At 47.5% G+C, this 25,790-nt stretch overlaps 2 protein-coding genes across 2 annotated transcripts in view; one reads left to right on the top strand and one right to left on the bottom strand.

Annotated features, from left to right (window-relative positions):
• LOC106807468 (serine-aspartate repeat-containing protein I-like) overlaps positions 1-428 on the bottom strand; it is a 1,755-nt gene extending 1,327 nt beyond the window's left edge. The window contains exons 1-2 of the mRNA XM_014809801.1: positions 425-428; positions 11-308 (exon numbers count right to left, since the gene is read on the bottom strand). Coding sequence (XP_014665287.1) covers positions 11-308; positions 425-428 — 302 coding nt within the window. The remainder of the gene's footprint in view (positions 1-10; positions 309-424) is intronic.
• A 168-nt stretch (positions 429-596) lies between these two features.
• On the top strand, positions 597-24,606 carry LOC106807470 (titin-like; the record flags this gene model as incomplete). Its single annotated transcript, XM_014809803.1, has 6 exons — positions 597-6,762; positions 7,150-7,980; positions 21,026-21,079; positions 21,508-21,577; positions 21,829-21,978; positions 22,270-24,606. Coding segments are annotated over 6 exons (7,362 nt in total), but the record flags the coding sequence as incomplete, so codon positions are not given.
• Positions 24,607-25,790: the final 1,184 nt, after the last annotated feature.

The following is a 25,790-nucleotide window of genomic DNA, read 5'->3' as shown; positions in this document are numbered from 1 at the left end:
TTCTTCTTGCGCATCAGAGGAAAGTTTTTCAGCAACTTGTTCTTCTGCTTCTTCACTGGTAGAGGCAGACTCATCAACAGTTGGCGCTAGGTCTTCTACAGCTTCTTGTTTCTCTGGAACTTTCTCTACCTCTCTAACTGTATCTTCGAGAGGTTCCTGCCTTACAGCTTCTGTTAGTTCTTCTTGCGCATCAGAGGAAAGTTTTTCAGCAACTTGTTCTTCTGCTTCTTCACTGGTAGAGGCAGACTCATCAACAGTTGCGGCTAGTTCTTCTACAGCGTCTTGTTTCTCCGGAACTTTCTCTGCCCCTGTAACTGTATCTTCGAGAGGTTCCTGCGCTTACAGCCTCTGTTAGTTCTTCTTGTGCTTCAGAGAAAGATTTTTCATCAAGTGTTTCTTCTGTTCGTTACTGGTAGAGGCAGACTCATCAACAGTTGGTGCTAGTTCTTCTAGAGCTTGCTTCTCCGGAACTTTCTCTGCCTCTCTAACCGTAGCTTCGACAGGTTCCGCCTCTACAGCCTCTGTTAGTTCTTCTTGTGCTTCAGAGGAAGGTTTTTCAGCAAGTTGTTTTCTTGGTTCGTCAACTCGAATCTGCCTCTACCAGTGAAGAACCAGAAGAACAAGTTGCTGAAAAACTTTCCTCTGACGCACAAGAAGAACTAACAGAAGCTGTAAGGCAGGAACCTCTCGAAGATACAGTTAGAGAGGTAGAAGATGTTCCAGAGAAACAAGAAGCTGTGGAAGACCTAGCGCCAACTGTTGACGAATCTGCCTCTACCAGTGACGAACCAGAAGAACAACTTGCTGAAACCCCTTCCTCTGAAGCAGAAGAAGAACTAACAGAGGCTGTAGAGGAGGAACCTGTCGAAGCTACGGTTAGAGAGGCAGAGAAAGTTAAGGAGAAGCAAGCTCTAGAAGAACTAGCACCAACTGTTGATGAGTCTGCCTCTACCAGTGACGAACCTGAAGAACAACTTGCTAAAAAACCTTCCTCTGAAGCACAAGAAGAACTAACAGATGCTGTAGAGGAGGAACCTGTCGAAGCTACGGTTAGAGAGGCAGAGAAAGTTCCGGAGAAGAAAGCTCTAGAAGAACTAGCACCAACTGTTGATGAGTCTGCCTCTACCAGTGACGAATCAGAAGAACAACTTGCTGAAAAACCTTTCTCTGACGCAAAAGAAGAACTAACAGATGCTGTAGAAGGGGAACCTGTCGAAGCTACGGTTACAGAGGCAGAGAAAGTTCCGGAGAAACAAGACGCTGTAGAAGAACTAGCCGCAACTGTTGATGAGTCTGCCTCTACCAGTGACGAACCAGAAGAACAACTTGCTGAAAAACCTTTCTCTGACGCACAAGAAGAACTAACAGATGCTGTAGAAGGGGAACCTGTCGAAGCTACGGTTAGAGAGGCAGAGAAAGTTCCGGAGAAACAAGAAGCTGTAGACGAACTAGCACCAACTGTTGATGAGTCTGCATCTACCAGTGACGAACCAGAAGGACAAGTTGCTGAAAAACTTTCCTCTGAAGCACAAAAAGAACTAACAGAGGCTGTAGGGAAGGAACCTCTCGAAGATACGGTTAGAGAGGCAGAGAAAGTTCCGGAGAAACAAGACGCTGTAGAAGAACTAGCACCAACTGTTGATGAGTCTGCCGCTACCAGTGACGAACCAAAAGAACAACTTGCTGAAAAACTTTCATCTGAAGCACAAGAAGAACTAACAGAGGTTGTAGAGGAGGAACCTGTCGAAGCAACGGTTGGAGAGGCAGAGAAAGTTCCGGAGAAGCAAGCTGTAGAAGAACTAGCACCAACTGTTGATGAGTCTGCCTCTACCAGTGAGGAACCAGAGGAACAAGTTGCTGAAATACCTTCCTCTGAAACGCAAGAAGAACAAACAGAGGCTGTAAGGCAGGAACCTCTCGACGATACAGTTACAGGGGCAGAGGCGGTTCCGGAGAAACAAGCTGTAGAAGAACAAGAACCAATTGTTGATGAGTGTGTCTCTACCAGTGAGGAACCAGACAAAGAAGTTGCTGAAAAGTTGCCTTCCGATGACCACGTAAAGCTAGCAGAGGCTGTAGTTGAAGAACCTTTCGGTGATACAACGAAAGCAACAGACACAGCTCCAGTGGAACGAGTAGCTATAGAAGATGATGTATCTGTTTCCGTCAGTGAAGAACCAGAAAAACGAGCTGCCGAAGCGGTACCTTCTGAAGAGCAGGAGGAGGTTACAGTGGTTGGGGTAGATGAATCTCTTGAGGATACAACAGAACCAACTGATACTGTTCCGGAGGAACGAGAACCTGTGGAAGAACAAGCACCAACTGTCGATGAGGCTGTTTCTATTAGTGAGGAACCAGTAAAACAAGTTGCCAAAACAGTGGCTTCTGATGATCAGGAACAATTAACGGAGGCCGTGGCAGAGGAACCTATTGACGAAACAACAAAAATAACTGACACAGTTCCGGAAGAACAAGAAGCTGTGGAAGAGCAAGCATCAGCTGTTGATGAGTCTGCATCTATCAGTGAAGAATCAGAAAAACAAGCTGCTGAAACGGTACATGCTGCAGAGCAGGTAGACGTTACTGTGGATGTAGTGGATGAGCCTCTCGAAGAAACAACAGAAACAACTGATACAGTTCCAGCTGAACAAGAAGATATGGAAGAGCCAGCACCAGCTGTAGATGAGGCTGTTTCGATCAGTGAAGAACCAGAAAAACAAGGTGCTGAAACGGTACCGTCGGATGATCAGGAAAAGATTACCGAGGCTGTAGTCGATGAGTATCTCGAAGATACTGCAGGAGCAACTGATACAGTTCCGGAGGAACAGGAAGCTATAGACCAACAAGCATCAGCTGTTGATGAGTCTGCATCGACCAGTGAAGAACCAGACAGACAAGTTGCTGAAACAGTGCCTTCTGATGTTCAGGTAAAACTAATTGAGGCTGTGGTGGAAGTACCTATCGGTGATACAACAGAGGCAACTGATGCCGCCCCCGTGGAGGAAGCTATAGAAGATCAAGCATCAGCTGTAGATGAGGTTGTTTCTATCAGTGAAGAACCAGAAAAACAAATTGCTGAAACGGTACCTTCTGAAGAGCAGGAAGACGTTACAGAAGCTGGGGTGGGTGAACCTCTTAAAGATACAACCAAAACAGCTGGTACACAACCAGAAGATCAAGTGGCCATAGAAGAGCAAACGGCAGGTATTGACGAGTCTGTTTCTATTATTGACGGGCCTGATACACAGGTTGCTGAAACTGTGCCCTCTGAAGAAAAGAAAGAAGTAACCGAGGCTGTAGTGGAGGAGTCTCTCGAAGATACAACAAAAGATACTACTATGCCTCCACAACACCAGCAGCCTCTACTTGTTACAGAGGAGTCTGGTTCGGTGGAGGTAGAGCCAGAGAAAGTCCCCGCTGAAACACTTCCTTCTGACGTCATGGACGAGGCAACAGATATTGAGAAAGAGGAAGCTCTTGAAGACACAGCCGTGATACCTTTCACAGCCCTACCTGATCAGATGCGTATAGAACAGCAGGCGCCCGTCGCAGATGAATGTATTTTCGTGAAGGATGAGGAGGAAGAAAATGAAGAAGAGGAAGATAAAGGTGATGAAATAGTACCTTCTGATGAACAAGAACAACTAGTAAAGGCTGATGACGGAGATATTCTAGATGAGACAGTCAACGAATGTTTACCAACACCAGAAGACCAGGAGCTCGTGGCAGATGAGGTAGCAATCACAGAAGAGGCTGTACTTATCCAGGAAGAGCCTGAGAAGCAACCTATTGATGAAATTATCACTTCGGAAGACCTCGAAGAAATCACAGCGGCTGATGTGGGAGATCTTCTAGAAGGTTCGGCAACAGAGAGTGATGCCGCAGAAGATCAGGTCCCTGTAGAACAGGAAGTGGCAGATACAGATCAAGCTGTTTCTTCTCAGGAGGAGCCAGTGAAACAAATTGAAGAACCAGAATGCTCTGATGTTCAAGTAGAACCCATAGAGTCTCGGCAAGAACTCGTTTCCGAAGATACAGCAGAAATAACTGATAAAGTTGTGGCAGTCGATGCTGACATCTGCGAAACAGCAGCAGTAACAGAAGAAACTATTTCTGTTCAGGAAGAGCAGGCAGAGCTGGTCCATGATACAGTTCTTTCTGACGATCAAGATAAACTAATAGACTCTGATGAGAAAGTACCTGCCATAGATACAGCAGAAGAAGAAAGTGCAAGTAGTATCGCTGCAGACCAGGAAGGCATAGAGGAGGTATTACCAGTTACTGAAGAACCAGTTTCTGATCATGAAGATCTAGGAAAACAGGTCACTGAGGCTGTGCCTGCGGCTGATCACGGAGAAGCCATCAGTGCGGCTAAAGCAGACCTGCCAGATGCAACAGAAGCTGAAACAGGTCTACCATACCAGGAAGACAGGGAGTTGGCAATGACAATTACAGACGAGCCAGTTCCTTTACATGACGAATCAGGAGAACAGATAACTGAGACCGGACCTGTTGAAGATGGGGATAGACAACTCGAGGCTGGTGAAGATGTGCCTTTCGAAGTAGCTCATCTGACAGAAATACCTGACGTAGCAGCTGCACCCCCACGGGACCGCTTAGCGGAAGAAGAGGAGGAAGAAGGTACGGAAACTCCTATGGCTCTCTCTCAGAAAGCAGATGCAGATGATGTGGCTACCGTATCAACTGAAGATCAGGAAAAGCTAGTCGAATCTGATAAAGTAGAACTGCTGGAAGCTACGATAGAACCAACCACCGTACAACCAGAAGTAATGACGGATGCTGAGGAAAGCATTCCACCCGTAACGGAGCCTGTTTCTCTCATTGGGGAATCAGATGAACATGTTGCTGAGACCGAATGTTCTGAAGTTCAGGACAAACTTGCCGTTGCAGTTGAAGCGGAACTTCTCGACGACACCTCAGATGATAATAAACCAGCTACAGACAGTCCGGTGGCTATCAAGGAAGAATCAATCGTCACAGATATGCCTGAACCAGAGGTTGTTGATACCGAGCATGTTGAGGTTCAGAAAGAACTCGATAAACCAATAGATCTTACTCCAGCGGAATCCCTGACAGCTCTGACGGGTCAAGAAGATATAGAAGACATGGTAGTCGTTCCAGAGGAGTCTATTGATATGCATGCAGAAGCAGAAGAGCAGGCTACTGAGACCACACCAGCTGAAGTTCAGGAAGCAGTCATTGAAGCAGGAGAGCAGAAACCACTTGAAACTACAGCAGAGGAAACATCGAGAGCAACCAAAGACATTGTGGCTATAACTGGGACAGTGGCCGTTGCAGCGGAGGCTGAGCCTGCGCAGGAAGAACTAAAAGATCAAGTAGCAGAGGTTGAACCTGTTGACGCTCAGGCAGAACTGAGCGATGCAGGAGAAGCACTCGATCAACCAACTGAGATGGAGGATGACACGGGTAATGTTGCAGACAAAGGTGCCGAGGTCCTTGCAGCTTCATCATCTTATGATTACACAGCCGAGGAGATCCCAGATATCGATCAATTTCCAGAAGAGGAGCTACCCGATAACGACGCTGATGATCACGCAAACGATGTTGATGATACAGAGGAAATGAAAGCCATTAGGCCCTTCCCTCTTATTGACGAGGATGCTTTTCTAGAGGCAGTGTCTGACGAATCATCCCCGCAAGAAGCAGAAAGTTCTTGCACTCCAGAAAAGGGGGTATCTACTGGAAGTTCGGTGCCAGATACCATAAGTGGTTTGGACACAACACCTTCAGGATATTCTGAAGATGAAATGGCCTGTATTCTACAAACTGCGATAGACGAGGCAATATATCAAGCGCAACGAAACCAAGCAAAGAAATTGCTCGAAACTGATACAACAGATTTAACAGAGAGTGATTGCTTAGAAACAGTTATTGAACGTGAGAAGCTTGAGCTTGACGAGAAAGATATAACAGATATGCCAGCCGAACTTGATGATACATATGGCGATGAAGGGCCGGCAGCAGTCGGAATCAGTCCTGATGTTTTTGAACATGATAAAGCACTTGCTGAAACTCAAGAAGCAGATGTAGATAGAGGTGCCCACTCTAATAAGGTCATTGAAGAGGTTTTACCTGCCGAGAAACATGATGTAGAAGGTAGATTTGAAGATGTAGAAGTTGAGAGACCCGCAAGTGACAGTAGCAGTGATCTACCTGACTTAGACGAGTATGTTATTGTGCCAGAAGAGCCATCTGAAGCATCCGAACCAGCAGCAGTGCAAGACATGTCCTCAGATGTAGAAGAGCAAGACCGCGAAGGTAAGGAACCAGTGCAAGAAACTTGCGTAGAATCCAAATTATCCGAAATTACACATTCAGAAAACCAGGTATTTCCCTCTGATGACGCGGCTCAGGAAACAGACTTCGACGCTAACACAGGTAAAAAGGACGCGTTGCAGGTTAAGTTTAAGGAGGTTGCAGACATCATTGCAGATGTGGCAGCGACGTCGGAGGAGTCATCCGATGAAGAGGAGAGATTTGTTATTGTGGAGGAAACCTCTGACTATGAGATGCTTCAGCGAGAGTACATAGAGCAGCCAGGTGTTGATATTGAGACTATAGTCGGCAGTGTGGAGGCAATACAGGAGGGGAAATTGGAATACGCCATTCTGGACGATACGACAACAGAGACCGAATCTGAGGAATGTATTACGACAGAAAACGATCGCAGGGTAGACTTGCTCGAGCCTGCAGATGTCGGATTTGAGGAAATTATCGAAGGTAGTTCTACGCAAAAAGATGAAGGAAAATCATTGACATCAGAACATGGTGACGCACTCACTGACGGTTCGAAACCTTTGACACTGACGGCTGATGACGTGACTGATGTTACTAACCAATCAGAAATACATACGGTCCAATTGTCAAGCCATTCTATCGCCCAGCAATCTGAGCTGAAAAGTCTCGATATCAAAATGTCTGAGGAATTCTCAGACGTGGTTGTAGTGACCAGCACTGCAGACGTCGAAGTAGATGAAGCTGGTGCTGTCGAGATGCTTCTTAATTTTGAAGTACCAGATGACGAGCAGGTCGACGCACCCGAAATCGCACTCCGAGAAATAGAAGCTCATGACAGTAACGCAGTTACAGAATCGCACTCTTTTCCAGAAACGCAACCACTTTTGACCGAAAAAGAACCAGACGGTCTCGGTGCCGAGATAGAGGAAATTCAGGTCACTGTCGAGATATCGTCGGACGTGTCCGAGGAAGAGTCAGAACACATATCGTACGATCAAAAACACGAATTCGTTCGCGTGGACGACCAACATTCTGTTAGCAGTAGGAGCAGTCGAGGTTCACGTAAGGCTGAGCACAGACATGGTGCTGTTGTGAAGACAACAAAGCATGAAGTAGAGAAGGAAAAGGTCACAGATTATAAGGAAGAGCAGATATACAGAGAGGTGTACGAACACACAGAGTCGGCGTCAATAACGTCGTACGAAATAGAGGTTAGTGAAATGAGTGACGGAAATTCCACCGACCTAGACCAGTATGACGATCTGAGAGATCAGGTAGTCGAGCCAGGTGACTTTAAAATCTATGAGCACACAGACCCACTAGTTCACATTAGCGTAGACATAGGCACACCAACACAGCACGAGGTACATACAACACGCGAAGAGGTCGAAATTAGAGAGTCGGTGTCGACCACGACGAATCTCGACACGCAAAAAACAGATCAGCAGTATAGGTCAGACACGGGCGAACTCGCAAGTCAGTTCACCGAGCTTCACCGCACCGAGGTGGTAAGGCACCCCGATAAGGTCACATTCGAGGTGAAGGACCCTGTCACTGTGACAGAGTCCGAAACGGCGGTGAGCGGTGGTGCGGCGGAGGTCTACGACGTCTGCGTGCTGGCCAGGAAGCGGGTGAGGTCCAGCAGAGTGGACGAGAGCAGGACGGTTACCGAGGAAAGCTCCGAGGTTTTCGCCAAGACAGGTATTTAGGCACGCGAGCGAGCAGTGAGCATGCGATGCACTGCTGCTCCCAGCCAGGCATGTCCGACGGCGATGCCCCAGCTCTTCTAACATGCCGTGGTCATGTTCGTTGAAGACAGCTGTTGCTTGCACAGTCGTCTTCTGTTTGACTAATACTGCGTGACGCTTATGTAGGTTGTGTTCGCGAGCACAGGTACATGGCTACGGTGAGGCACGGTGTGTTGTGTGAGTGGCGTGGGGGTATTAGATGCGATGGAGTGTGTGGCGAGTGTTTGACTTCATGGATTGTCGCGGGATAATGGTAAGTTGGATGGCGTGCTGCTTATTCTTTGGTGCTCGTATATATTAACATTATCGAACATTGGAGAAATGTGGCTGTTAACCATGTTTGCAATTGTAGATTTTTCGTACAGGTTTTCAGGTTAACGAGATATTGGTGTTTAGATTTACTAACCCCTGCTAGTGAGTTTTTTATTGCATGCAGATTTTTAACTATTGATGTTTGTGGTGTGTTTTCTTCCTTCATTCTTTCTTGATTCATTAGTATTACATTGAATGGACACCATATGAATACAATGTATTAAATGAAACACATAACGTCATTTTCCACAAGGTCGTGTAGAAACAATCTTACAAAGACATTGCTATTGACACTGCCATTACACATTTGGGTGTAGCTTATCATACGTGTGTGCGTGCGCGTGTGCGTGCGTGCGTGCGTGTAAATGTGTGCGTGCGTGTGCGTGAATGTTTTAATGCGTGCATGTGCAAATACGTACGTACGTGCGTGCGATGAACGAATTCGAACATGCTCATACAGACTCAGCATATCGCAAACTTCACGCAAACGCTTTCAATGACAGCATCAGGCATCAGTGTGACCGATAATAATTACAGGCAGAGAAGATGAAATCAAAACAGAGGCCGCTCGTCGGTCACCGTCTCTCTCCCCCGCCTCCTCTGACGACGAAGACGACGAGACAAACGGCGCGAATTTAAACGCCGAGCGGCAGCGCGCGTACTCTAGCTCATCACTGAGCAGCGACGATGACCGGCCGCCGGCGACGCGCACGCAGACGTCGATAATCGACGTCACCGACGACGAGGAGCTCGATCCACGGCTCGAAGCCGACATCGTTCCCGTCGTTGAAACGCCGAGCACAGAGCACCGGCCGTTGCCCGGCGAGTCGCTGTCCGACTCGGAGTGGCCGCCACGCAGAAAGGCCAGGGTGGCGGTCGAGGTCGCCGACGACGACGCCGACGACGGGTCGCGTCCGATGGAGCCCGTCATCGACGAGCCACCGTCGAGGCGATCCTCGGCATCGATATCCTCGCGGTCCTCGCAAGGTACGTGAGACGCTTCACGCGCCGCCTCTCTACGAAGAGAGCTGCCCGCTTCGTGCAAGAAACCACGGTCGCGCGAGCGTCTCGCAAATATCACGCTTCGTCGGCAAGGCTGGCAGTACGCATGCAGCACGCTTGCAGTACTCCTGCAGTACGTAAGCAGTACGCATGTAGTACGGCTGCAATACGCATGCAGTACGGCTGCAGTACGCCATGCAGGTAAACTGCTAGGGTTCGCGTGAATAGCGGTGCAGAGATTTTTGCAACAACAGTGACGAGGATCGTGAGCTGCACCTGCGTGATCTTTTTCATACTGCTGTTGAAAAGCTTCGTTGTAAAGCTAACTTCATACTGGATGACTCACATGCTTCATATATCCACACGATATATATTGCAATGCTTGTTATAGTGCAGTAAAGTCTGCAATACGCATCGTCACAACGTTGCCATCGTATCATGAGATCTTGGCTAAACGTGACATACATGTGCTGTAACGACTAAGGATTCACACAATTTATCATGCCTGCTGACACAAACGCAACATATCTGCCAGATTATAACATGATTAGATATTGCTTATTGAAAATAGTTGTTTCTTTCCCTTGGAGTTTTATTTCGTTGTAGTTACGTGGTTTTATTTGCCCATTTTTATGCATGCATGAATGCACAGCAGGGGTAGTCTCTTTACGTTATTCCTCTTCACGCACCAAACTTTTCTTACAGCAAGGTTGACACAAACTGGCTTCCTCTCTCGGGCAGATGGGTTTGCACATTTGACTTGCAATGTATGCACGATTTGTGGCTGGTGATGACGAGTACCTAATCATCTAACCGTTTTCCCAAGTAGCAGAGGAAGAGACTCCCGGAATTCGAGTAGAATCACCTCGGCCAGAGAGCATTTCGAGTGACAGCGATCACGCCTTGCATGAGGAGCATGAACCCAAAGGTAGTTACACTAACACGTAGCCAGTACCATGTAGATGGCGCCACTGTAATGTTTTTAGTTAATGTTAGCCTACTGAGGTAACAAATCTAACTATACTAACATTAACAAGCAATGTTTAGTGGAACAGTTAACATTTGTGTGGCGGAAATTCATGTACATTGAGCAACAATTATTAATCTAATAAGCACCTGGTTTGCGAATATATTTAGATTGTGAATAGGATATTTCCGGTTGCCCTGTAATGAAATACCTACCTTTGAGCTGTGGCCTAAATAATGTTAATGAATGCATTGTGTTCTACTTACTTTACAACTGTATAACTTGCTGGTGCTCGTTACATTCAATATTCACGTCTTTGCAAGTGAGCTTATTTTAAGCATAGGCTATTATTAATCAGTCATGTTCATATTTACTGATTTTTTAATAGCTTATGGTAGGTTGACTTGTATATAACAATATTTTATTGGATACTATCATACTTATTTGTTCTGGTGGTAGACTAACATTGGTGTATGGTCATTCTAATATTTTATCAAGCTCACTAACCTACTAACCATAGAATTAACACTAGTTTCTCCTGCGGTACTAATTTATAGATAAGGTGGAGGATAAGGAGGAGGAAGCCAGGAAAGAGACTGACAATGAAGAGCATATATCTCCATATAAGACATCCCCTCCAGAATTCCCCACTGATAAGACATCCCCAACTGATTCCCCATCAAAGTCCCCAGTTCGGTCCCAAAGTCTTGATGAAGAGCCATGCAGAGAAGCAGAATCACGTGATTATGACGCAATTCAGGGAGAGTCTAGTTACGTCGACGAGGCTGAAGCTGAGGAGAAAATCCAGACAGAGGCACGAAGTAGCTTAGCGTTTGACAATGTTGCGTTTGAGGAAACAGACGAAGTTGAAGATATAGCTGTGCATAAGGAACCATCTGCACAGACGGTCTCTTCATTTAAGCATAGTAGAACATACTCCGAAGTCGCTACTGAGGAGACAGAACAGGACATATATGACATACAAGAAATTCAGGAAACGCAAGAGACGCAGGAAGCAGAAGAGGGCGCCTATGGCGAAACAGTAAAGGAAGAACCTACAATGCACAAAGAGGAACACAGAGAAGCAATTGTATACGAGGACACCGATATTCATATTGAAACACGCAGCTTTGAAGAAACCATAAATACAGACGAATATGACCGCCAAATCCGAAGTGCTATATTCGAAGAGGAATGCACCCAGTCCGATGAAAAGTCAAGTCCAGAGCAGAAAGCTCTTGATACAGGTGATGCTGTAGAAAAACAGATTAAATCTAAAATATTTGCTGCGGAAATATATCAACCAATTGACACCTCTTCACCAGAGAGGAAAACATTTGCTGAGGATGAAGACGGTGAATCAATTAGAGAAACACAAATTGATGAAGAAGAGCAACCAAAACAGTTCATGGAAGAAGGATTCCTGTTTCTTGGTGAAGAAGATGAAAGTGATACCAAGGAGTCACCTGACGTTGAACTAACCCCAGAACTACTTAGGGATGTATCGAGCCAGCTTAGGGAATCACCTGACCCTGCGCTAGCAAGTGAATCCCCAGAACCAGAACTAGAATGTCTAGAACAGGAAAGACCATCACCTGATCAAGTAAGGGATTATACTGAACCAGTAAGGCACTATTTCGAACCAGGAAGTGAATCTCCGGAACCAGAAAGAGAATGTCTCGAACTGATACGAGAATCCCCCGAGGCAACACATGAGTCTCCAGAACTAATACAGGAGTGCCTCGGAGTAGTACGCGAGTCTCCACAATCTGTTGGAGAATCCCCTGCGCTAAGTAGAGAGTCTCCCGAACCGCTTAAGGAATCTTCCGAACCGATAAGAGAAGCTGGGGAATCGATTAGAGAGTATTCTGAACCTCTGAGCGAGTCACCCGCACCTCTAAGGGAATCACCAGAACCAACAACAGAATATCCCGAACCTCTAAGGGAATCACCAGAACCAGCCAGAAAATCTCCTGATGCGCCTACATTGCTAACTGAATCACCTGAACTAACTAAAGAATCTCCCGAACCTCTAGGAGAATCACCAGAACCTCTAGAAGAATCACCGGAACCAACCGGAAAACATACTGAAACACTGGAAGAATCTCCGAAACCTCTAAGGGAATCCCCTGAACCGACTGCAGAATCTTTCGAACCTTTGAGGGAATCACCCAAACCAACTAGAAAATCTCCTGAAGCATTAGGAGAATTTCCTGAACCAACTAGGGAATCTCCTGAACCAACTAGGGAATCCCCTCAACCTCTAAGCGAATCCCCTGAACCAACTAGGGAATCCCCTCAACCTCTAAGCGAATCCCCTGAACCAACTAGGGAATCCCCTCAACCTCTAAGAGAATCCCCTGAACCAACTAGGGAATCACCTGAAACATTAGAAGAATCTCCTGCACTGCTAAGAAAATCCCCTGAACCAACCACAAAATCACCGGAAACAATAGAAGAATCTTCCAAACCGTTAAGAGAATCGCCTTTACCTGTCAGTGAATCTTCCGTACATGAGTTGGGAGATTCAGTACCAGAAACTGAAGACGAACCGGTTAGGAAGTCCCCTGAAGCTCATGACGTGTTGGTGCTAGCAGGAGGAGAGGCATCCAGTCTCCCTATAATTGTACGAGACTCACCTCAAACAGATCAGAGTGATCCCGTTGAATCAGAGCCATTGGAAATGCCATGTGAGCCGGAATGTCTTTCGGAGGCAGGCCCAGAACAGAGGGTGTCAGTTTCTGAGTCAGAGGATCTTGCCTTTGCCAGGGAGACGCCAGATTCAGTTATTCCTGCAGATGAGTACAAGAAAGAACCTTCAGCTCCGCCATATGTGGAAAGTTTACAGCCAACAGTACCACTTGATACTACATCCTCAGTAGTGGTTGTAAGCACACAATACACTGAAGAGATAACACAGGAAAGTGTCTTTTCTGAGTATTCACACGAAGAGGCTACAGATTCTTCACTTATCACAAGCTATGACAAAGAGAAGGATGAGGCCTCAATCTCATCTAAACGTGAGAGGTCTATTGAAAAACATGATGATGGCACAGGTAGTCCTGTTAAAGTAGACGAAAGTCAGTTTGAATATGAAGCCGATGGCTCTATCATTATCGGACACAAAGAGCTTAGATCGGGGGCAGTGGAATCGCAAAAGGATAAGCCTCTTGGTGAAGAAGAAATCAGTAGTGAACCCAAAACAGATGATGTCAGCAAAGATGAACCAGTTGAGGAAGAATATCAGCCAAAGTATGAAGAGAGCATGGATCAAAAACTGGAAGCTGCTCCAAAAGAAGAAAGTGGGCAGACACCAGTAACTGTGATGCCGGTAGTAACATTAGTCACTGAGTCTGAAAAGCAAGTTGATGAACGTGAAGCTGCCGTGGATGAGAAAGACGACGTTGAGGCCTTTGAAATAGATGAATTGCTCAAGACAGATGAACCTGCTCAGTACTCAGAGTTCGAACACACAAGTGCCAAAGAAGACGAAGAAGAAGAGGATGCTTACCCAGCCGACGATGAACATGTAGAATCGGGTGAAGAGCGAGAGGAGGAATGGGAAGAGAAGGTTATGCAAGCTAAGCGACAAGAATCACTCGATTCTGAAGAACTTCCCACGTCAACGACAGATGTTATTGACACACCTGACTATGCCAGTGACCACTCACCAGCTGCTGCAGCTGCGGTAGTACTAGCTGAAGTCGAACCTGTCATAGCCCCGACGTCAGGTGCTATAGACCATATTCACCATGAACACACACCTGAGCAGACACATGAGGAAATAGAACAACTTGTGTGGGAAGTTGGTGTTGAGGAATCAAAGGAGGTTGAGGAGACTGCTGATGAAATAACAAGTTCTGTGAAACGAGTGGGATACTACACGCAAGAAGAAGACCATATCGGAGAGACGTATGGAGAAACAAAGCAACCTGACGTTATAGTTCGGCCATTAGAAGATGTCCCTTTTCCGACGTCCATGTCTTCGCGTGTAGAAGAACTTTCAAGGTCTTCTTCGGCGGCTGAGCCTGAGATTGGAGAAGGGGTAGATGACGGTGACAGGGAGTCACCTGCATCTTTTACAGACGAGAAGATTCTCGTACCGGATGTACACACAGAAGATGTTGACCTTCACGAAGCCCTTTCAAGGTCTTCATCCGTGGCAGAACCTCAAGAACCAGAAGGAATTGTCGAGGTCGACTCACCAGATTCCTATGCGGATGCTGCTATAGAAAAAACCGCAAGTGATGCAAAGTCTAAGGAAGCGGATGAAAGGCGTGCATCTGATGGATCAATTTCTGATGAAGATCTCCAGGCGAGCCCTGATGCAATGCACGAGGAATTCTGGAAAACATATGAGAGTTCCGATATGAGTCAGAAAGATTCAATAGAGTCTCAGGAGCGCCATACACCCGAAGAGAAGGCTGAAGATACGACTAGACCTAAGTCAACAGAATACGAAGACAGTGGCCCAGATACCAAATCTGCCATTGAAGACACCAGTCGGACACCCGAGGAAGAGGTACCCTCCAGGGAAGAGATTGAAGATGCTCAATTGAAAGCGGATGATATAAAACACGTAGCAGAGGAAGAGCAAGAATCACTCAAAATTGTAGATAAAGATGAAACCAAGCACGATGAGGAATTAAGAACCATGGAAACGGACGAAAACGAGGCAGCACAACAATCTGTGGTCGTTGAGAGTGAGCAGGATAAGCAAGTGCATAGGGAGCACGAAATAGAGACGGACGAAGCCACAAATAGCACTGTTGTCGATGATGGTACCGACACGGAAGCTGATAATGAACGTGCGAAACTGGAATCAAGCAAGGGAGAGCTTGAACCATATGACCGTCCAGTGGAATTCAAAATGGGAGATGAGTTCGGTCACGTCATGTTTGATCTAGGAGCGCACGCTAGTGATCGACGGGATTCAGACATGGGATATGAGCTGATGTCCTCTTACAGCAACTACGAAAGGAAATACACAGAAGAGTATTCACAATCGTGCGAATTGAGGTTTTCTCAGAACTCGAGCGGGACACATTACGAGACAGCAGAAAGTGGGAAGGAGTCGTCGTCTGAAGCGTACATGACAGCCGAGAGTGGTCCATCTTCTCGACTGACGTCGCCACCAGGTACATCCTCATACGAGACTGCACAGGAATCGATGACGACAGGAGAGTCATATCATACGCCGGCTTCCCATACCAGCTCGGCAGCGTCAGCGCAGAGTTCTCGCCAAAGCACACTCTCGTTTGAGTCCTACCAGCCGTCGGACAGTGCTGACGACACGACGATCATGCATTCTGAATGCGAGGCTGACGATCTCGTTCCACAAACGCCGACTAATGAGCAGGATAAATTCACGATGCCCGACACCGATCGATCGATGGAGTTATCCACGGACACGGCTATCATGGGCTCATCGTATTGCTCCTCGGTGATGAAGGAGTCATTCGAATCTGAGCAAACGTTCATGCCGAGTGCACACGACAAATCCATGGAGGATGACGTCATAGAAGTGGAAACAGAGGAGGAGGCGATGTCTGCAAAATCGGACCGTGACGGCGAACCCGATGAAAGAACTGAAAGTCCATTCGAATTCATCTCTGAATCAGAAGCCAGCGACATGCCTGACGACTTTGCTATGGGTAGTCTAGTATCTGCAGTCGGTGTTGGGGCGGTTGTAGGAGCGACTGGAATTGGCGCTGCACTAGCATATGGCGTAAGCGAATCACATAACGGTCCAGTCGAAGTTGACGACCAGGAACGTGATGATCAAGGTGACGCAGCACCGCCGCTGGCGCTTGAACCTATTCCTGAAGCAGGACCTGGTTTGGATATCGGCTCAGAGTCACCGATGGAGCCACCAGAATCGGTAATCTATCAACCACGCGACGAGGAAGCCATGGACGTGATCCCTGAGGATGAGAAAAGGCATGAGCCTGCACCAGAGATTATGTCTAGCCCTGAGGACGAGCCTAAAATTGCTATCGCTGAGGAGGACTTAGACGTTAGTGAACGGATTGAGGAAGAGGATGAAGAGGAAGAAGAAGAGCAACATGAGAAGCCCGAGGAAATGGAGCAGGAGCCATTGCCACGACAAAGTAGGGATGATGAAGAGGCACAGGAGAGAACAGCGGGCCCACAGGATTCAGCAGCGGAAGAACTGCCTCTTCCTGACAATAAGGATCAAGGCAGGTCTGTTAGCTTCGACGACGAACCGTCTCGCGACCGACCATCTAGTTCCAGTGACGACGAGCAGGAGATACAACAAATACAGGCGATTCAGCAAGTGCAGGAGCAGCGGGAAGTAGCCGAGGACGATGACGACCAACGGGAGGAGTTACCGCCGAAAACAGACATTCCCGTGGGAGTGGCGCTCTACTTCGAACGGCCGAGCGAGCCCGAATTCGCCAGCCGTCCGGAATCCGAGCAGACGGACTCCCGGCCGGAGTCGGAGTTGCGTCTTCTTGATGATCGCACGGACAGTGAGCTGCGGCCCGACTCGCGGCCCGACTCCGAACTGCGAGCTCTGAGTGCTCAGGTATCGGAGGACGAGCGTGAGCTGAGGGATTTGGACACGCAAGACGACATCGATAAGGTCTCCGACATCCTAGAACGGCCGGAGTCGCCAGAACCCCTTGAACGATATATAATCCACGAGGAAGTAGAAGAAGAAGACGAAGAACAGGAAGAAGAAAGGGAAAAGGGGGCAGACGAAGAAGCAAGTGATAAACGAGTGGACGGCCAAGCGAGTGACGAAAAACTTGGGAAATATGAGGAACCTTATGATGTAATGGCTGATTCTTTAGACGAGTCGAAACTGCAGCAGTCTGATGACTCGCCAGATTTAGTCTTTAGATCTGTCCCACAGGATCCCATGGAGATGTCCCTAGATCCAGAAGCATTCGGACAACTCGGCATGTATGGATCCACAACTGAAGAGCACTTTCGCAGGGAGGAAGACTGGAATATTCAAGAAGAACAAGAATCAGAAAACATAATGCAAGATTCTCTTGATGAGGATAAATTCAGGCAGGCAGAATTTCCGAAGGAAGATATAATGCAGGACTCCCTGGACGACCAGCGGTTTAAATCACAATTTGAAACCCGCAAGGATGAGACTCTCATGCAGGATTCCCTTGAAGGTGACCAATTTCAAATGCAGAGTGCTTTCAAAGAAAAGCAAGAATCGCAAGATCTAATGGAAGATTCGTTAGATGAGGAGCGGTTCCGACATTTGGAGGCACACACTGAAGGTCGGGAAGTGCAGGCTGAGTTTGCCGCTACACGTGAAGACATAATGCAAGATTCACTAGACGAGGAAAGCCTCCGAAAGGTGACGCAGACCATGTACCAAGGGTCACGTGTAGCAGACTACGAAGCCCAGGCTATGGAGGAGGAACACGTGAGGACGGAAGAAGAAGGAATCATTAAGGAGGAGTCACGGGAAGAGCTCGAAGACTACAAGGCTCAAAAGCAAGAGGAGGCAGAGAGCTATGAGCGCACTGAGACGACCCCGGCAGGAACTACTGTAACACAGTCGTCAGACAAACAACACGAATCATTTGCTGCATCATATGCGCATGAAACCACAACAAAGACAACACAGAGTGGTACGGGTATAACAGTAGAGTCACTAGATAAATCCAGTGATGAAGTCCCACATGCCCCTGACCCTCCTCAATCAGAGCCAGCTGATGAGGAACACATTACTGAAAGTGATGAACGCATCACACCGCGCGAAGATCACGTAGACAAAACAACGGGGGTTCCCATTGCCGATATTACCGTGTTCGAATCACGACCAGTGACTGACAGCGAAGCTGTACTCGGGAAACGAGACACACACGAACCGCGCGACGAAATCGCAAAGGGAGATTCCGCCGAGGGTGAGGTTCGGGAGGAGGAAAGGGGCGACGTCGTCGAGAAGGGGGAGGTGGAGCAGAACGTTGACGCCGACGAAAAGGCGGACGTGGAGAAGAGCTCGACGTCGAGCAAGCAGAGCAGTAGTTCGGGACCGAAGGCCGACAGTCAGGAGAGTTTCTACGTGCCAGAGGACGAGACCCGACGATCGGAGCAGTCGCTCGAGGAATTCGAGCGGCTCGAGAAGGTCATTCTCATGGAGGATGGTCGCCAACGCGTCAGCACCGACAGCAGCTCATCCCCGCCGCACTCAGCCGACTACGGCTCGGCGCGCAAGCCGGCGTTCCCGTTCGCCGACCTGCGGCAGAGCGAGAATGAGACGTCGGGGTCGGTGAACTCGCTGACGGAGTTCGAGCGGCTAGAGAGGGAGATCCTGGACGAGGGCGACGACGAGCGCATGGACACAATCGTCGAAGGCCAGCCACTGACGCTTCCTGGCGAGTTCTCGTCCGGCAGCGACTCGGCCGGCGACCCGCACGCCATCGAAGCCATCGAGGAGATCGTGCGACAGGCGTCCGAGAACGTCGAAGAGTTCACGCGCGAGGAGGAGCGGGAGGAGCCACGCCGCGACGGGAACTCCGACGAAGAGAAGGAGGAGGAGGAGGATCTGAGCATGCAGGACTCGGGCGTCGGGCGCGATGCGTCGCTGCGACACAGCATGGTGCAGTCGACCGACTCGACGCTCGTCTCGAGCGTAATCTCGTCGTCGATGATATCAAGCACAGACACGATCGAGCACGACCGCCACTACCTGTCCTACCAGCCAGGAGACCTCACCACTGTAGTCGATTCCGAGGCGGCGCCGTCCCTGACTGAGGAGGAGGGTGGTTACGGGGAGTACGGCGATACGATGATAACCACGGAGGAGGGGGAGGAGGAGGGTTACGGGGAGTACGGCAAGACGATGACGACGACGGAGGAGGAGGGCGACGACGAGACGATTCTGACGACGACGTACAAGGTGTACGACCCGCGCACGGGCGACGTCGCCGGCGAGCGAACGATCACGCAACGCACGCTGCGACGCGCCGAGCCGCGCCTGCAGCAGTACACGTACACGGCGCCGGTCGCCGACCGCGCGCTCGCCGACAAGTCGGCGCCGCACTTCGACGTCGAGCCGGGAGACGAGCTGGAGGAGCAGGAGAGCGTCGACGACGCCGGCAACGTTACGCGGACGATCACGCGGCGACGCACGACGACGAAGACGGTCCGCGCCGACACCGCCGTTCACGCGCAGCGGGGGTCAGGTAATTCTATCTTTATGCGCGTCGAGGACGTGGCGGGGAAGCGGGCGCGGGTGCCGCCCCCGCCGCCGCAGCAGCGACACGAGTACGAGGGCCCTTACGTGACGACCTACTCGGCGTCGTTTGGCGACAGCCAGGCGCGCGAGACGACGACGTACCGACGCTCGCGACAGTCCCCGACCCCCTCGGAGACGTCGACACACTCTGACACGTGTTACTGTGGGCCCGAGTCGCCAACGATAAGGCTTTCACGCAGCCAGCACGATTGCCGCTCAGGTATCAAAACGAACAGCATGTATTGTTGTGCCTATGAATGTATATGTATGTATATATATATATATATATATATATATACTGCTGCATGTTTGGTGTTCTCACCTGGTATTTACTGTACAGCCACACGCCCTAGTTATGTCGCCTCGGTGCACACTTACGTTTGTTATTATTTACGGTCATTCTTTTGTTTTAAGTTTCAGTGCAAACGCAATAAACTACGTGATTCGTTCTGTTTTCGGGTTATTTTTTGTTTGTTCTATTTGTCTTCGTGTCCGTTTTAATTTATTCGTTTACAGAAGAGGATACAATTTATTATTTATACGATCAACAATTTATTTATCGCTGCATTTGGAGTAATTAAAGTCCACGCATATTCAAGCATCATACGCCGCGCGCTTTGTAACTCACCAGCAGATGTTTTTACGTGTCATGTGCATAGCGCTAGACATGTGTTTCCGTGGGTCTAGTTGGCTTCTGCTGGCGTAGCATGATGTATAGTGATGAGGGTACTGTGTATAGGCTCGTCACCAGGTTATTAAACAATAACATATTATATTTGTATTAGTTTAACTTGACGATTGATGTTCCGAAGTCGATGACTGTAAGACACATGGTCGACAATTCCTTGACGAATCGCCTTTTCCTAGTGACGTGTCCTTGTCTACATTTTTTTAACAACTTTTTTTGTAACGTCACAGTTAGTAAAAAACAACTGTGGTTGCCATGAGACGGTATGTAAGGTGCATGCTTGGAACTGCTGCAGCAGTCGTGCCGTCATGATCGCATGCTGCATGACGTCGACACTGTCTCTTTGTCTTCTAGACATGTTCACCAGTATAGCTCCTTCTAATGTAACAGTTGTAATAGTTAAAATGATTCTCATTTAACGCTCTGATTATAATAATGTGTGAGATATTCAACGAGTCAGACGATGTTGTTCTAGCGAAGTTTCACTGGTAAATTATTTTCGATTGCATCGGCTCCTACTGCTGTTCACAATTCCGTGTTCAGACCTTCTTGTTCTATATATCTCTCTCGGTGAACGTAAAGAAATCTTTCTCTTGCATCACTATCAATTTTCTATAGCGGGTAGTAGATATACTTGCAGTGGTTGCACATGAATGCATGCCTCTACACATCTCCAGAGCGAGGCCAACGTGTCGTGTTTCTCTCGCGCGACATCGGCCTGCGTTCTCCATGAAGACGTGAGAATCGTGGGTCGCGCGACTGGCCGCTATTCATGCTCGTCTATGCATTCGTTACAGATGATCAGGGAGCCACAGGTCCGTCGGGAGACGCGTACATGGTCTCCGAACACGGTAAGGGTGCTTTTCAATAGAATAGAGGGCGCGTTGGTCGAGTCCCGAACGCGCAGTGCTTTGCAGCCCGAACCGTGGCCACCTACTTTTTTATCTGATTTTAATTTTATTTTTATGTTTATTTTTATTTTTTAACTAATTCGTTATCAAAATAAGGAAATGAGCCGTTAAATAGACATAGGACGTGTCGTAACGAAAAATCTGCTCGTTATTATTATCCTACAAATCAAGTAAATAATTGAGATGTACCGTGTACCATCAGTACGAATATACTGCTTACTTCTCAAGATGGTGTTACACGGGAGCTTTAACGTTGTTCCGTGCGAATAGCCACGAACAATGACATTCTTGAGATTTTACATTTGTGTGGCTTTCAACAAGGATGCACGCATGCACTTGTTAACGACGAATTCGTTGTCGTGTTTCAGAACACCCAGAGGATGTGCAGGTCGTGGAGAAGGAAGAGGTTTTGGACGATGGGACCGTTAGAAAGTCCAGGTAAGCTCGTTACTACGTGCACATATGCATGAGCGCATATGTGCGTGTGTATGTGCGTGTGTGCGTGTGTGTCCGTGCGTGTGTGTGTGTGTGTGTGTGTGTGCGTGCGTGCGTGCGTGCGTGCGTGCGTGCGTGCGTGCGTGAGTGAGTGAGTGAGTGAGTGAGTGAGAAAGACTGAGCTGAGTGAATCCTTGAATAGTAGAGAGTACGCGAAAGATATCTTATTTACCATGGAACACGCTGTTATTCAGAGTTTTGATCAAGAAACAAGTGCACACCAAGACAATAGTGCATCCGGATGGCCAAGAGGAAGTGATGACCACAAGTGGCACAACTGTCTCTGATAGCGGTGACCAGCGTCCAGAGGAACTGGACCCAGAAGTACAGGCCCTGATTGACCGGTGAGTGCTGCGCTTGCAATTATTATACCATGCTCGTCAGTTAGAATGGTTTCTTGCCTCTCTGTGGAACTATTATAAATAATACTTGTTGGGGATGATGATGATGATGATGATGATGATGATGATGATGATGATGATGATGACAATGATGATGGTGAGGATGATGATGATTTCGACGATGATGATGGTAATGATGATGCTGATGATGATGATGGTAATGATGATGATGATAATGATGGTGTTGATGATGATGATAATGATGATGATGATGATGATGGTGATGTTTTACAGATACATGCAAGATGAGGGTGACGCGCCGGGGTCTGTGAGCGTGACTAGGACGACTCATTCTTACCAGTACCCGGAGGAAGACGAGGAGTAAACAGAGATGACAGGGCGAACGCGCAAAAACGCGCGACCTGCAGGCTAAATTTGCTAATATTCTACAATGACTGTAGAGTGGTGAATGAACCTGCGTAATGTAGACAAATCAGATTCAACTGATAGTAATAAAAAATTATATACTTGTTAAATTTTTATACGTAAGTATGTTATTTTAAGAATGCGAATCCAGACATTTTATAGAATTTGTGTATTGGCAATGATTTCTCTCTTTCGTTAACAAGTTTGGTGTGTCTCTAATAATATTCCTAGCGACATGATGAATCTGGTTTGTCTTCGTGGCGAGAGAATGACGATACAACCGTGACTGCCCGGTAACAGGCGCGTTTTACCGATCCCTGTTTTATATCACTGTAAATCACTCTAAACGCAATATAGCGATAGATATCTAATGTTGTCACGGCTGCCCTGTATGTAATTACAGAGAGTGGCGCTATCTAGTTTTCCCAGCTTTAATAATTCTTCCCTTTGGCTCTCGTTACAAGTGCAGCCGGGCAGACAAGGTTTGTTGAATAATGTCTCACGAAGTATGTCGAAAACAACTCACAACGCGGTTGTGGTTTGTACGCGGAACATGGTGTAAATATCAAGCAGCGGCTACCATTTTTAGATACGTCACAATAATTTCGTCCGAGAGAAGGTGAGCGAGATAGAGAATAAGAGAGAGAGAGAGACAGCGAAGTGAACGTCTGTTGAAGAGTGTCGACCGAACGACTTGCGTCGCCGGATCACTTTTTCTCACGTAGCGGTTCGGAACACGACGTATTGGCTGCAGCAATGAGCCACGTCAGCGTCAGGTGGGGTGCAGCTCGTGCATGACATGCGCGTACTGCCTGACGCTGACGCTGCGCTGCTCTGTTCCTCTCGCTCGGCAGTCTTTGCCTGTAGACGTGTCACTCACGCTGGGGGCATTTACTGATGCCCTTATATATCGTCGAAACAATAAATACTATCGAGAGAAACTAATTCGAGAGTTTGGTATGAACGAGCCAGGCCACTTGCTTTTATAGTTGGTAGAAACTGAATATATATTATAAACATGCTTGCGATCTTATGCGGAAGGCCCAAGGATCTACATGGGAATCACAGTTTGTCGGGTAGCATATGCGCGCTTTGATATTGTTTAATCAACAAAGCCAACTAACACGTCGGCTTCCATTTCGTATTTTGTGACTTTCACGATCATGAGACAAAGCGTCCGGAGAGCGGAGGCCATATTACTTGTTACATGTCATCGCTACGCGTGCGCCCTCGTGTGGTGTGATGCTAACTACTAATATCTTTATACAGGTAGCACGTTTAGTATGCGGAGTTATCATTCACTCACTGTTTCCCAAGTTATCTATACTACGTACTACGTATCGTATCGCTGTGCGGATCTAACGGGGTGTTCTGCCATCGCTTTATGGAGTGTGTTTTTTTGCTTTATTTTTTCCGAAGAGCATCTCCGTGTAACGGAAGCTGATCTACAGCCAGCTCGCATCCTCTCTCTATCTATCAATATATATATATATTCTATCTATTTACATATATATATACGTCAGCATCTCGTCCGTATTTAAGGCTCGGCGCGATTTCGCTGTGAATCTGGACGGATTTCTGCGTTTTTCCCCGCGTTTTTCTTGTGTCAAGTAGTGGAGTGTATAATGCGCGCGCGCGTGCGTGCGTGTGTGCGCGTGCGTCACTGCTGGCAGTCAGTTGTTCTCATGTAGACGGTGGTTATTGGTTTGTACGATGGCGTTTTGGGTTTTTGATCGTCTAGGTTCGCGCGGGAGTCTGACGTATATATGTTTTCGAGCCAGGGAGCGGAGTCGCCGGGTCTAGCCTTGCTCAGTCGGGTCCGTGCTTGGCGACTGCTGCTTCCGGCCGCGTCTTTTTTTCTGCTTAAACAAAATACTTAAAACGCATACATATGATGGGTGTATGATTCAAATGGAGTTTGTAGTTGATTGCTTATAAGGCCTGGAAACCTGGCTACCGAGCACCCATAGCCAACACATACACACATATACACACACACTCACACAAACTGAGAGACATTTGAAAGGCAATTCCTGTGCAGTAAACTGAGGCCCCACTGAATCAGGATTTTGCCGAATGACGGAAAAGAAAGTAGAATCTGAGCAGATGGATGGCGCGGGTGCTAGGTAGCTCGGTGCATATTTAGTGGTGGACATTAGCTTGATTACAATTTAGCCAGTAATACAAATGCTATCATTACACAATCACTCTGCTGTTCGTTGTTTTATTGTCGTGTGTCATAAAATTTTATTCAGACTCCCCTTGCCTGATTGACTGACCTGCCTCGCTGACTCACATGTCTCAAGACTCCTCTTGTTTCGTTGATTCCCCTATACTACCTCAATGACTCACGTGTCTCATTGACATCCCTGTCTCACTGACCCACATGTCTCAAATGACTCCACTGCCTCACTGACTTACATGTCAAAAATCTGGATTTCTTTTCCTTCCATATCCGATTACCAGGCGGCTAATCATCTCATGACGCCAGTTCCCCGCAACGCCAAGCGTACACTTTTCGTTGCCGTTGGGCGGCGCCAGTGGCGCACAGGAGAGGTCGTGGTGTCAAGCAATACACATACATACCAAGACAGGTTCCCCACAGCCATTGCGAGTCCTTGAATTTTATCATTTATCATTGAAAGTCCTTAATTTTGTCTTTTGTCATTGAAAATCCTTGGAACGTCTTTGTACACTTTGTCACACCTTTGTGGGAACCATGTACTGAGTATCTATCAGTAATAAAGTACCATATAGAATCAACCATCACGAAAAACCAAGAAAATACCAATAATACCTTTTCATTCAATATCTGGTATTTTATCTATTTCTATCTATCTATATCTGATATATCTATCTATTTATGTACTTTAATGTATACTTTATCAGGGTATATTATCTCGGGAATAAGTGATACCCCTCTCCCAAATGGCATCGCGTACGACCTACCTCGTTGCACGGTGAAAAGTTAGCCAGGCAAATGGCTGGTTTTCGGCCTCAACCTTTTCACACAACCTCCCCCCCCCAAAAAAAAAAACACAAAATATGATTATACGGCTATAATACGCGTTTTTACAGCACACAAACGCACATACACACACACCAACGGACGCGCACACGCGGGTATGGTCGCACGCACGCGTGCGCGTGTATTATAGGCGTAAATTAACATTTTGTGCCTCGGGGGGGGGGAGCCTCTTGAAAAGGTTTCGGCTGAAATACGGCCATTTGGCTGGCAAACTTTTCACCGTGCGCCTGATGCCGTCCGTGGGCGAGACTATCCGCGAGAGGGGAGTAAGGAAGTGAGCAAAGGAAACAAACGGAGAAAGGCGAGTATATATATATATATATTATATATATATATATATATATATATATATATATATATA

This window comes from Priapulus caudatus, unplaced genomic scaffold (genome assembly GCF_000485595.1).
Source record: "Priapulus caudatus unplaced genomic scaffold, Priapulus_caudatus-5.0.1 Scaffold217, whole genome shotgun sequence".
NCBI lineage: Eukaryota > Metazoa > Priapulida > Priapulimorpha > Priapulimorphida > Priapulidae > Priapulus > Priapulus caudatus.
The sequence above is the reverse complement of the archived record's forward strand: the minus strand, read 5'-3'. Positions and strand labels throughout refer to the sequence as shown.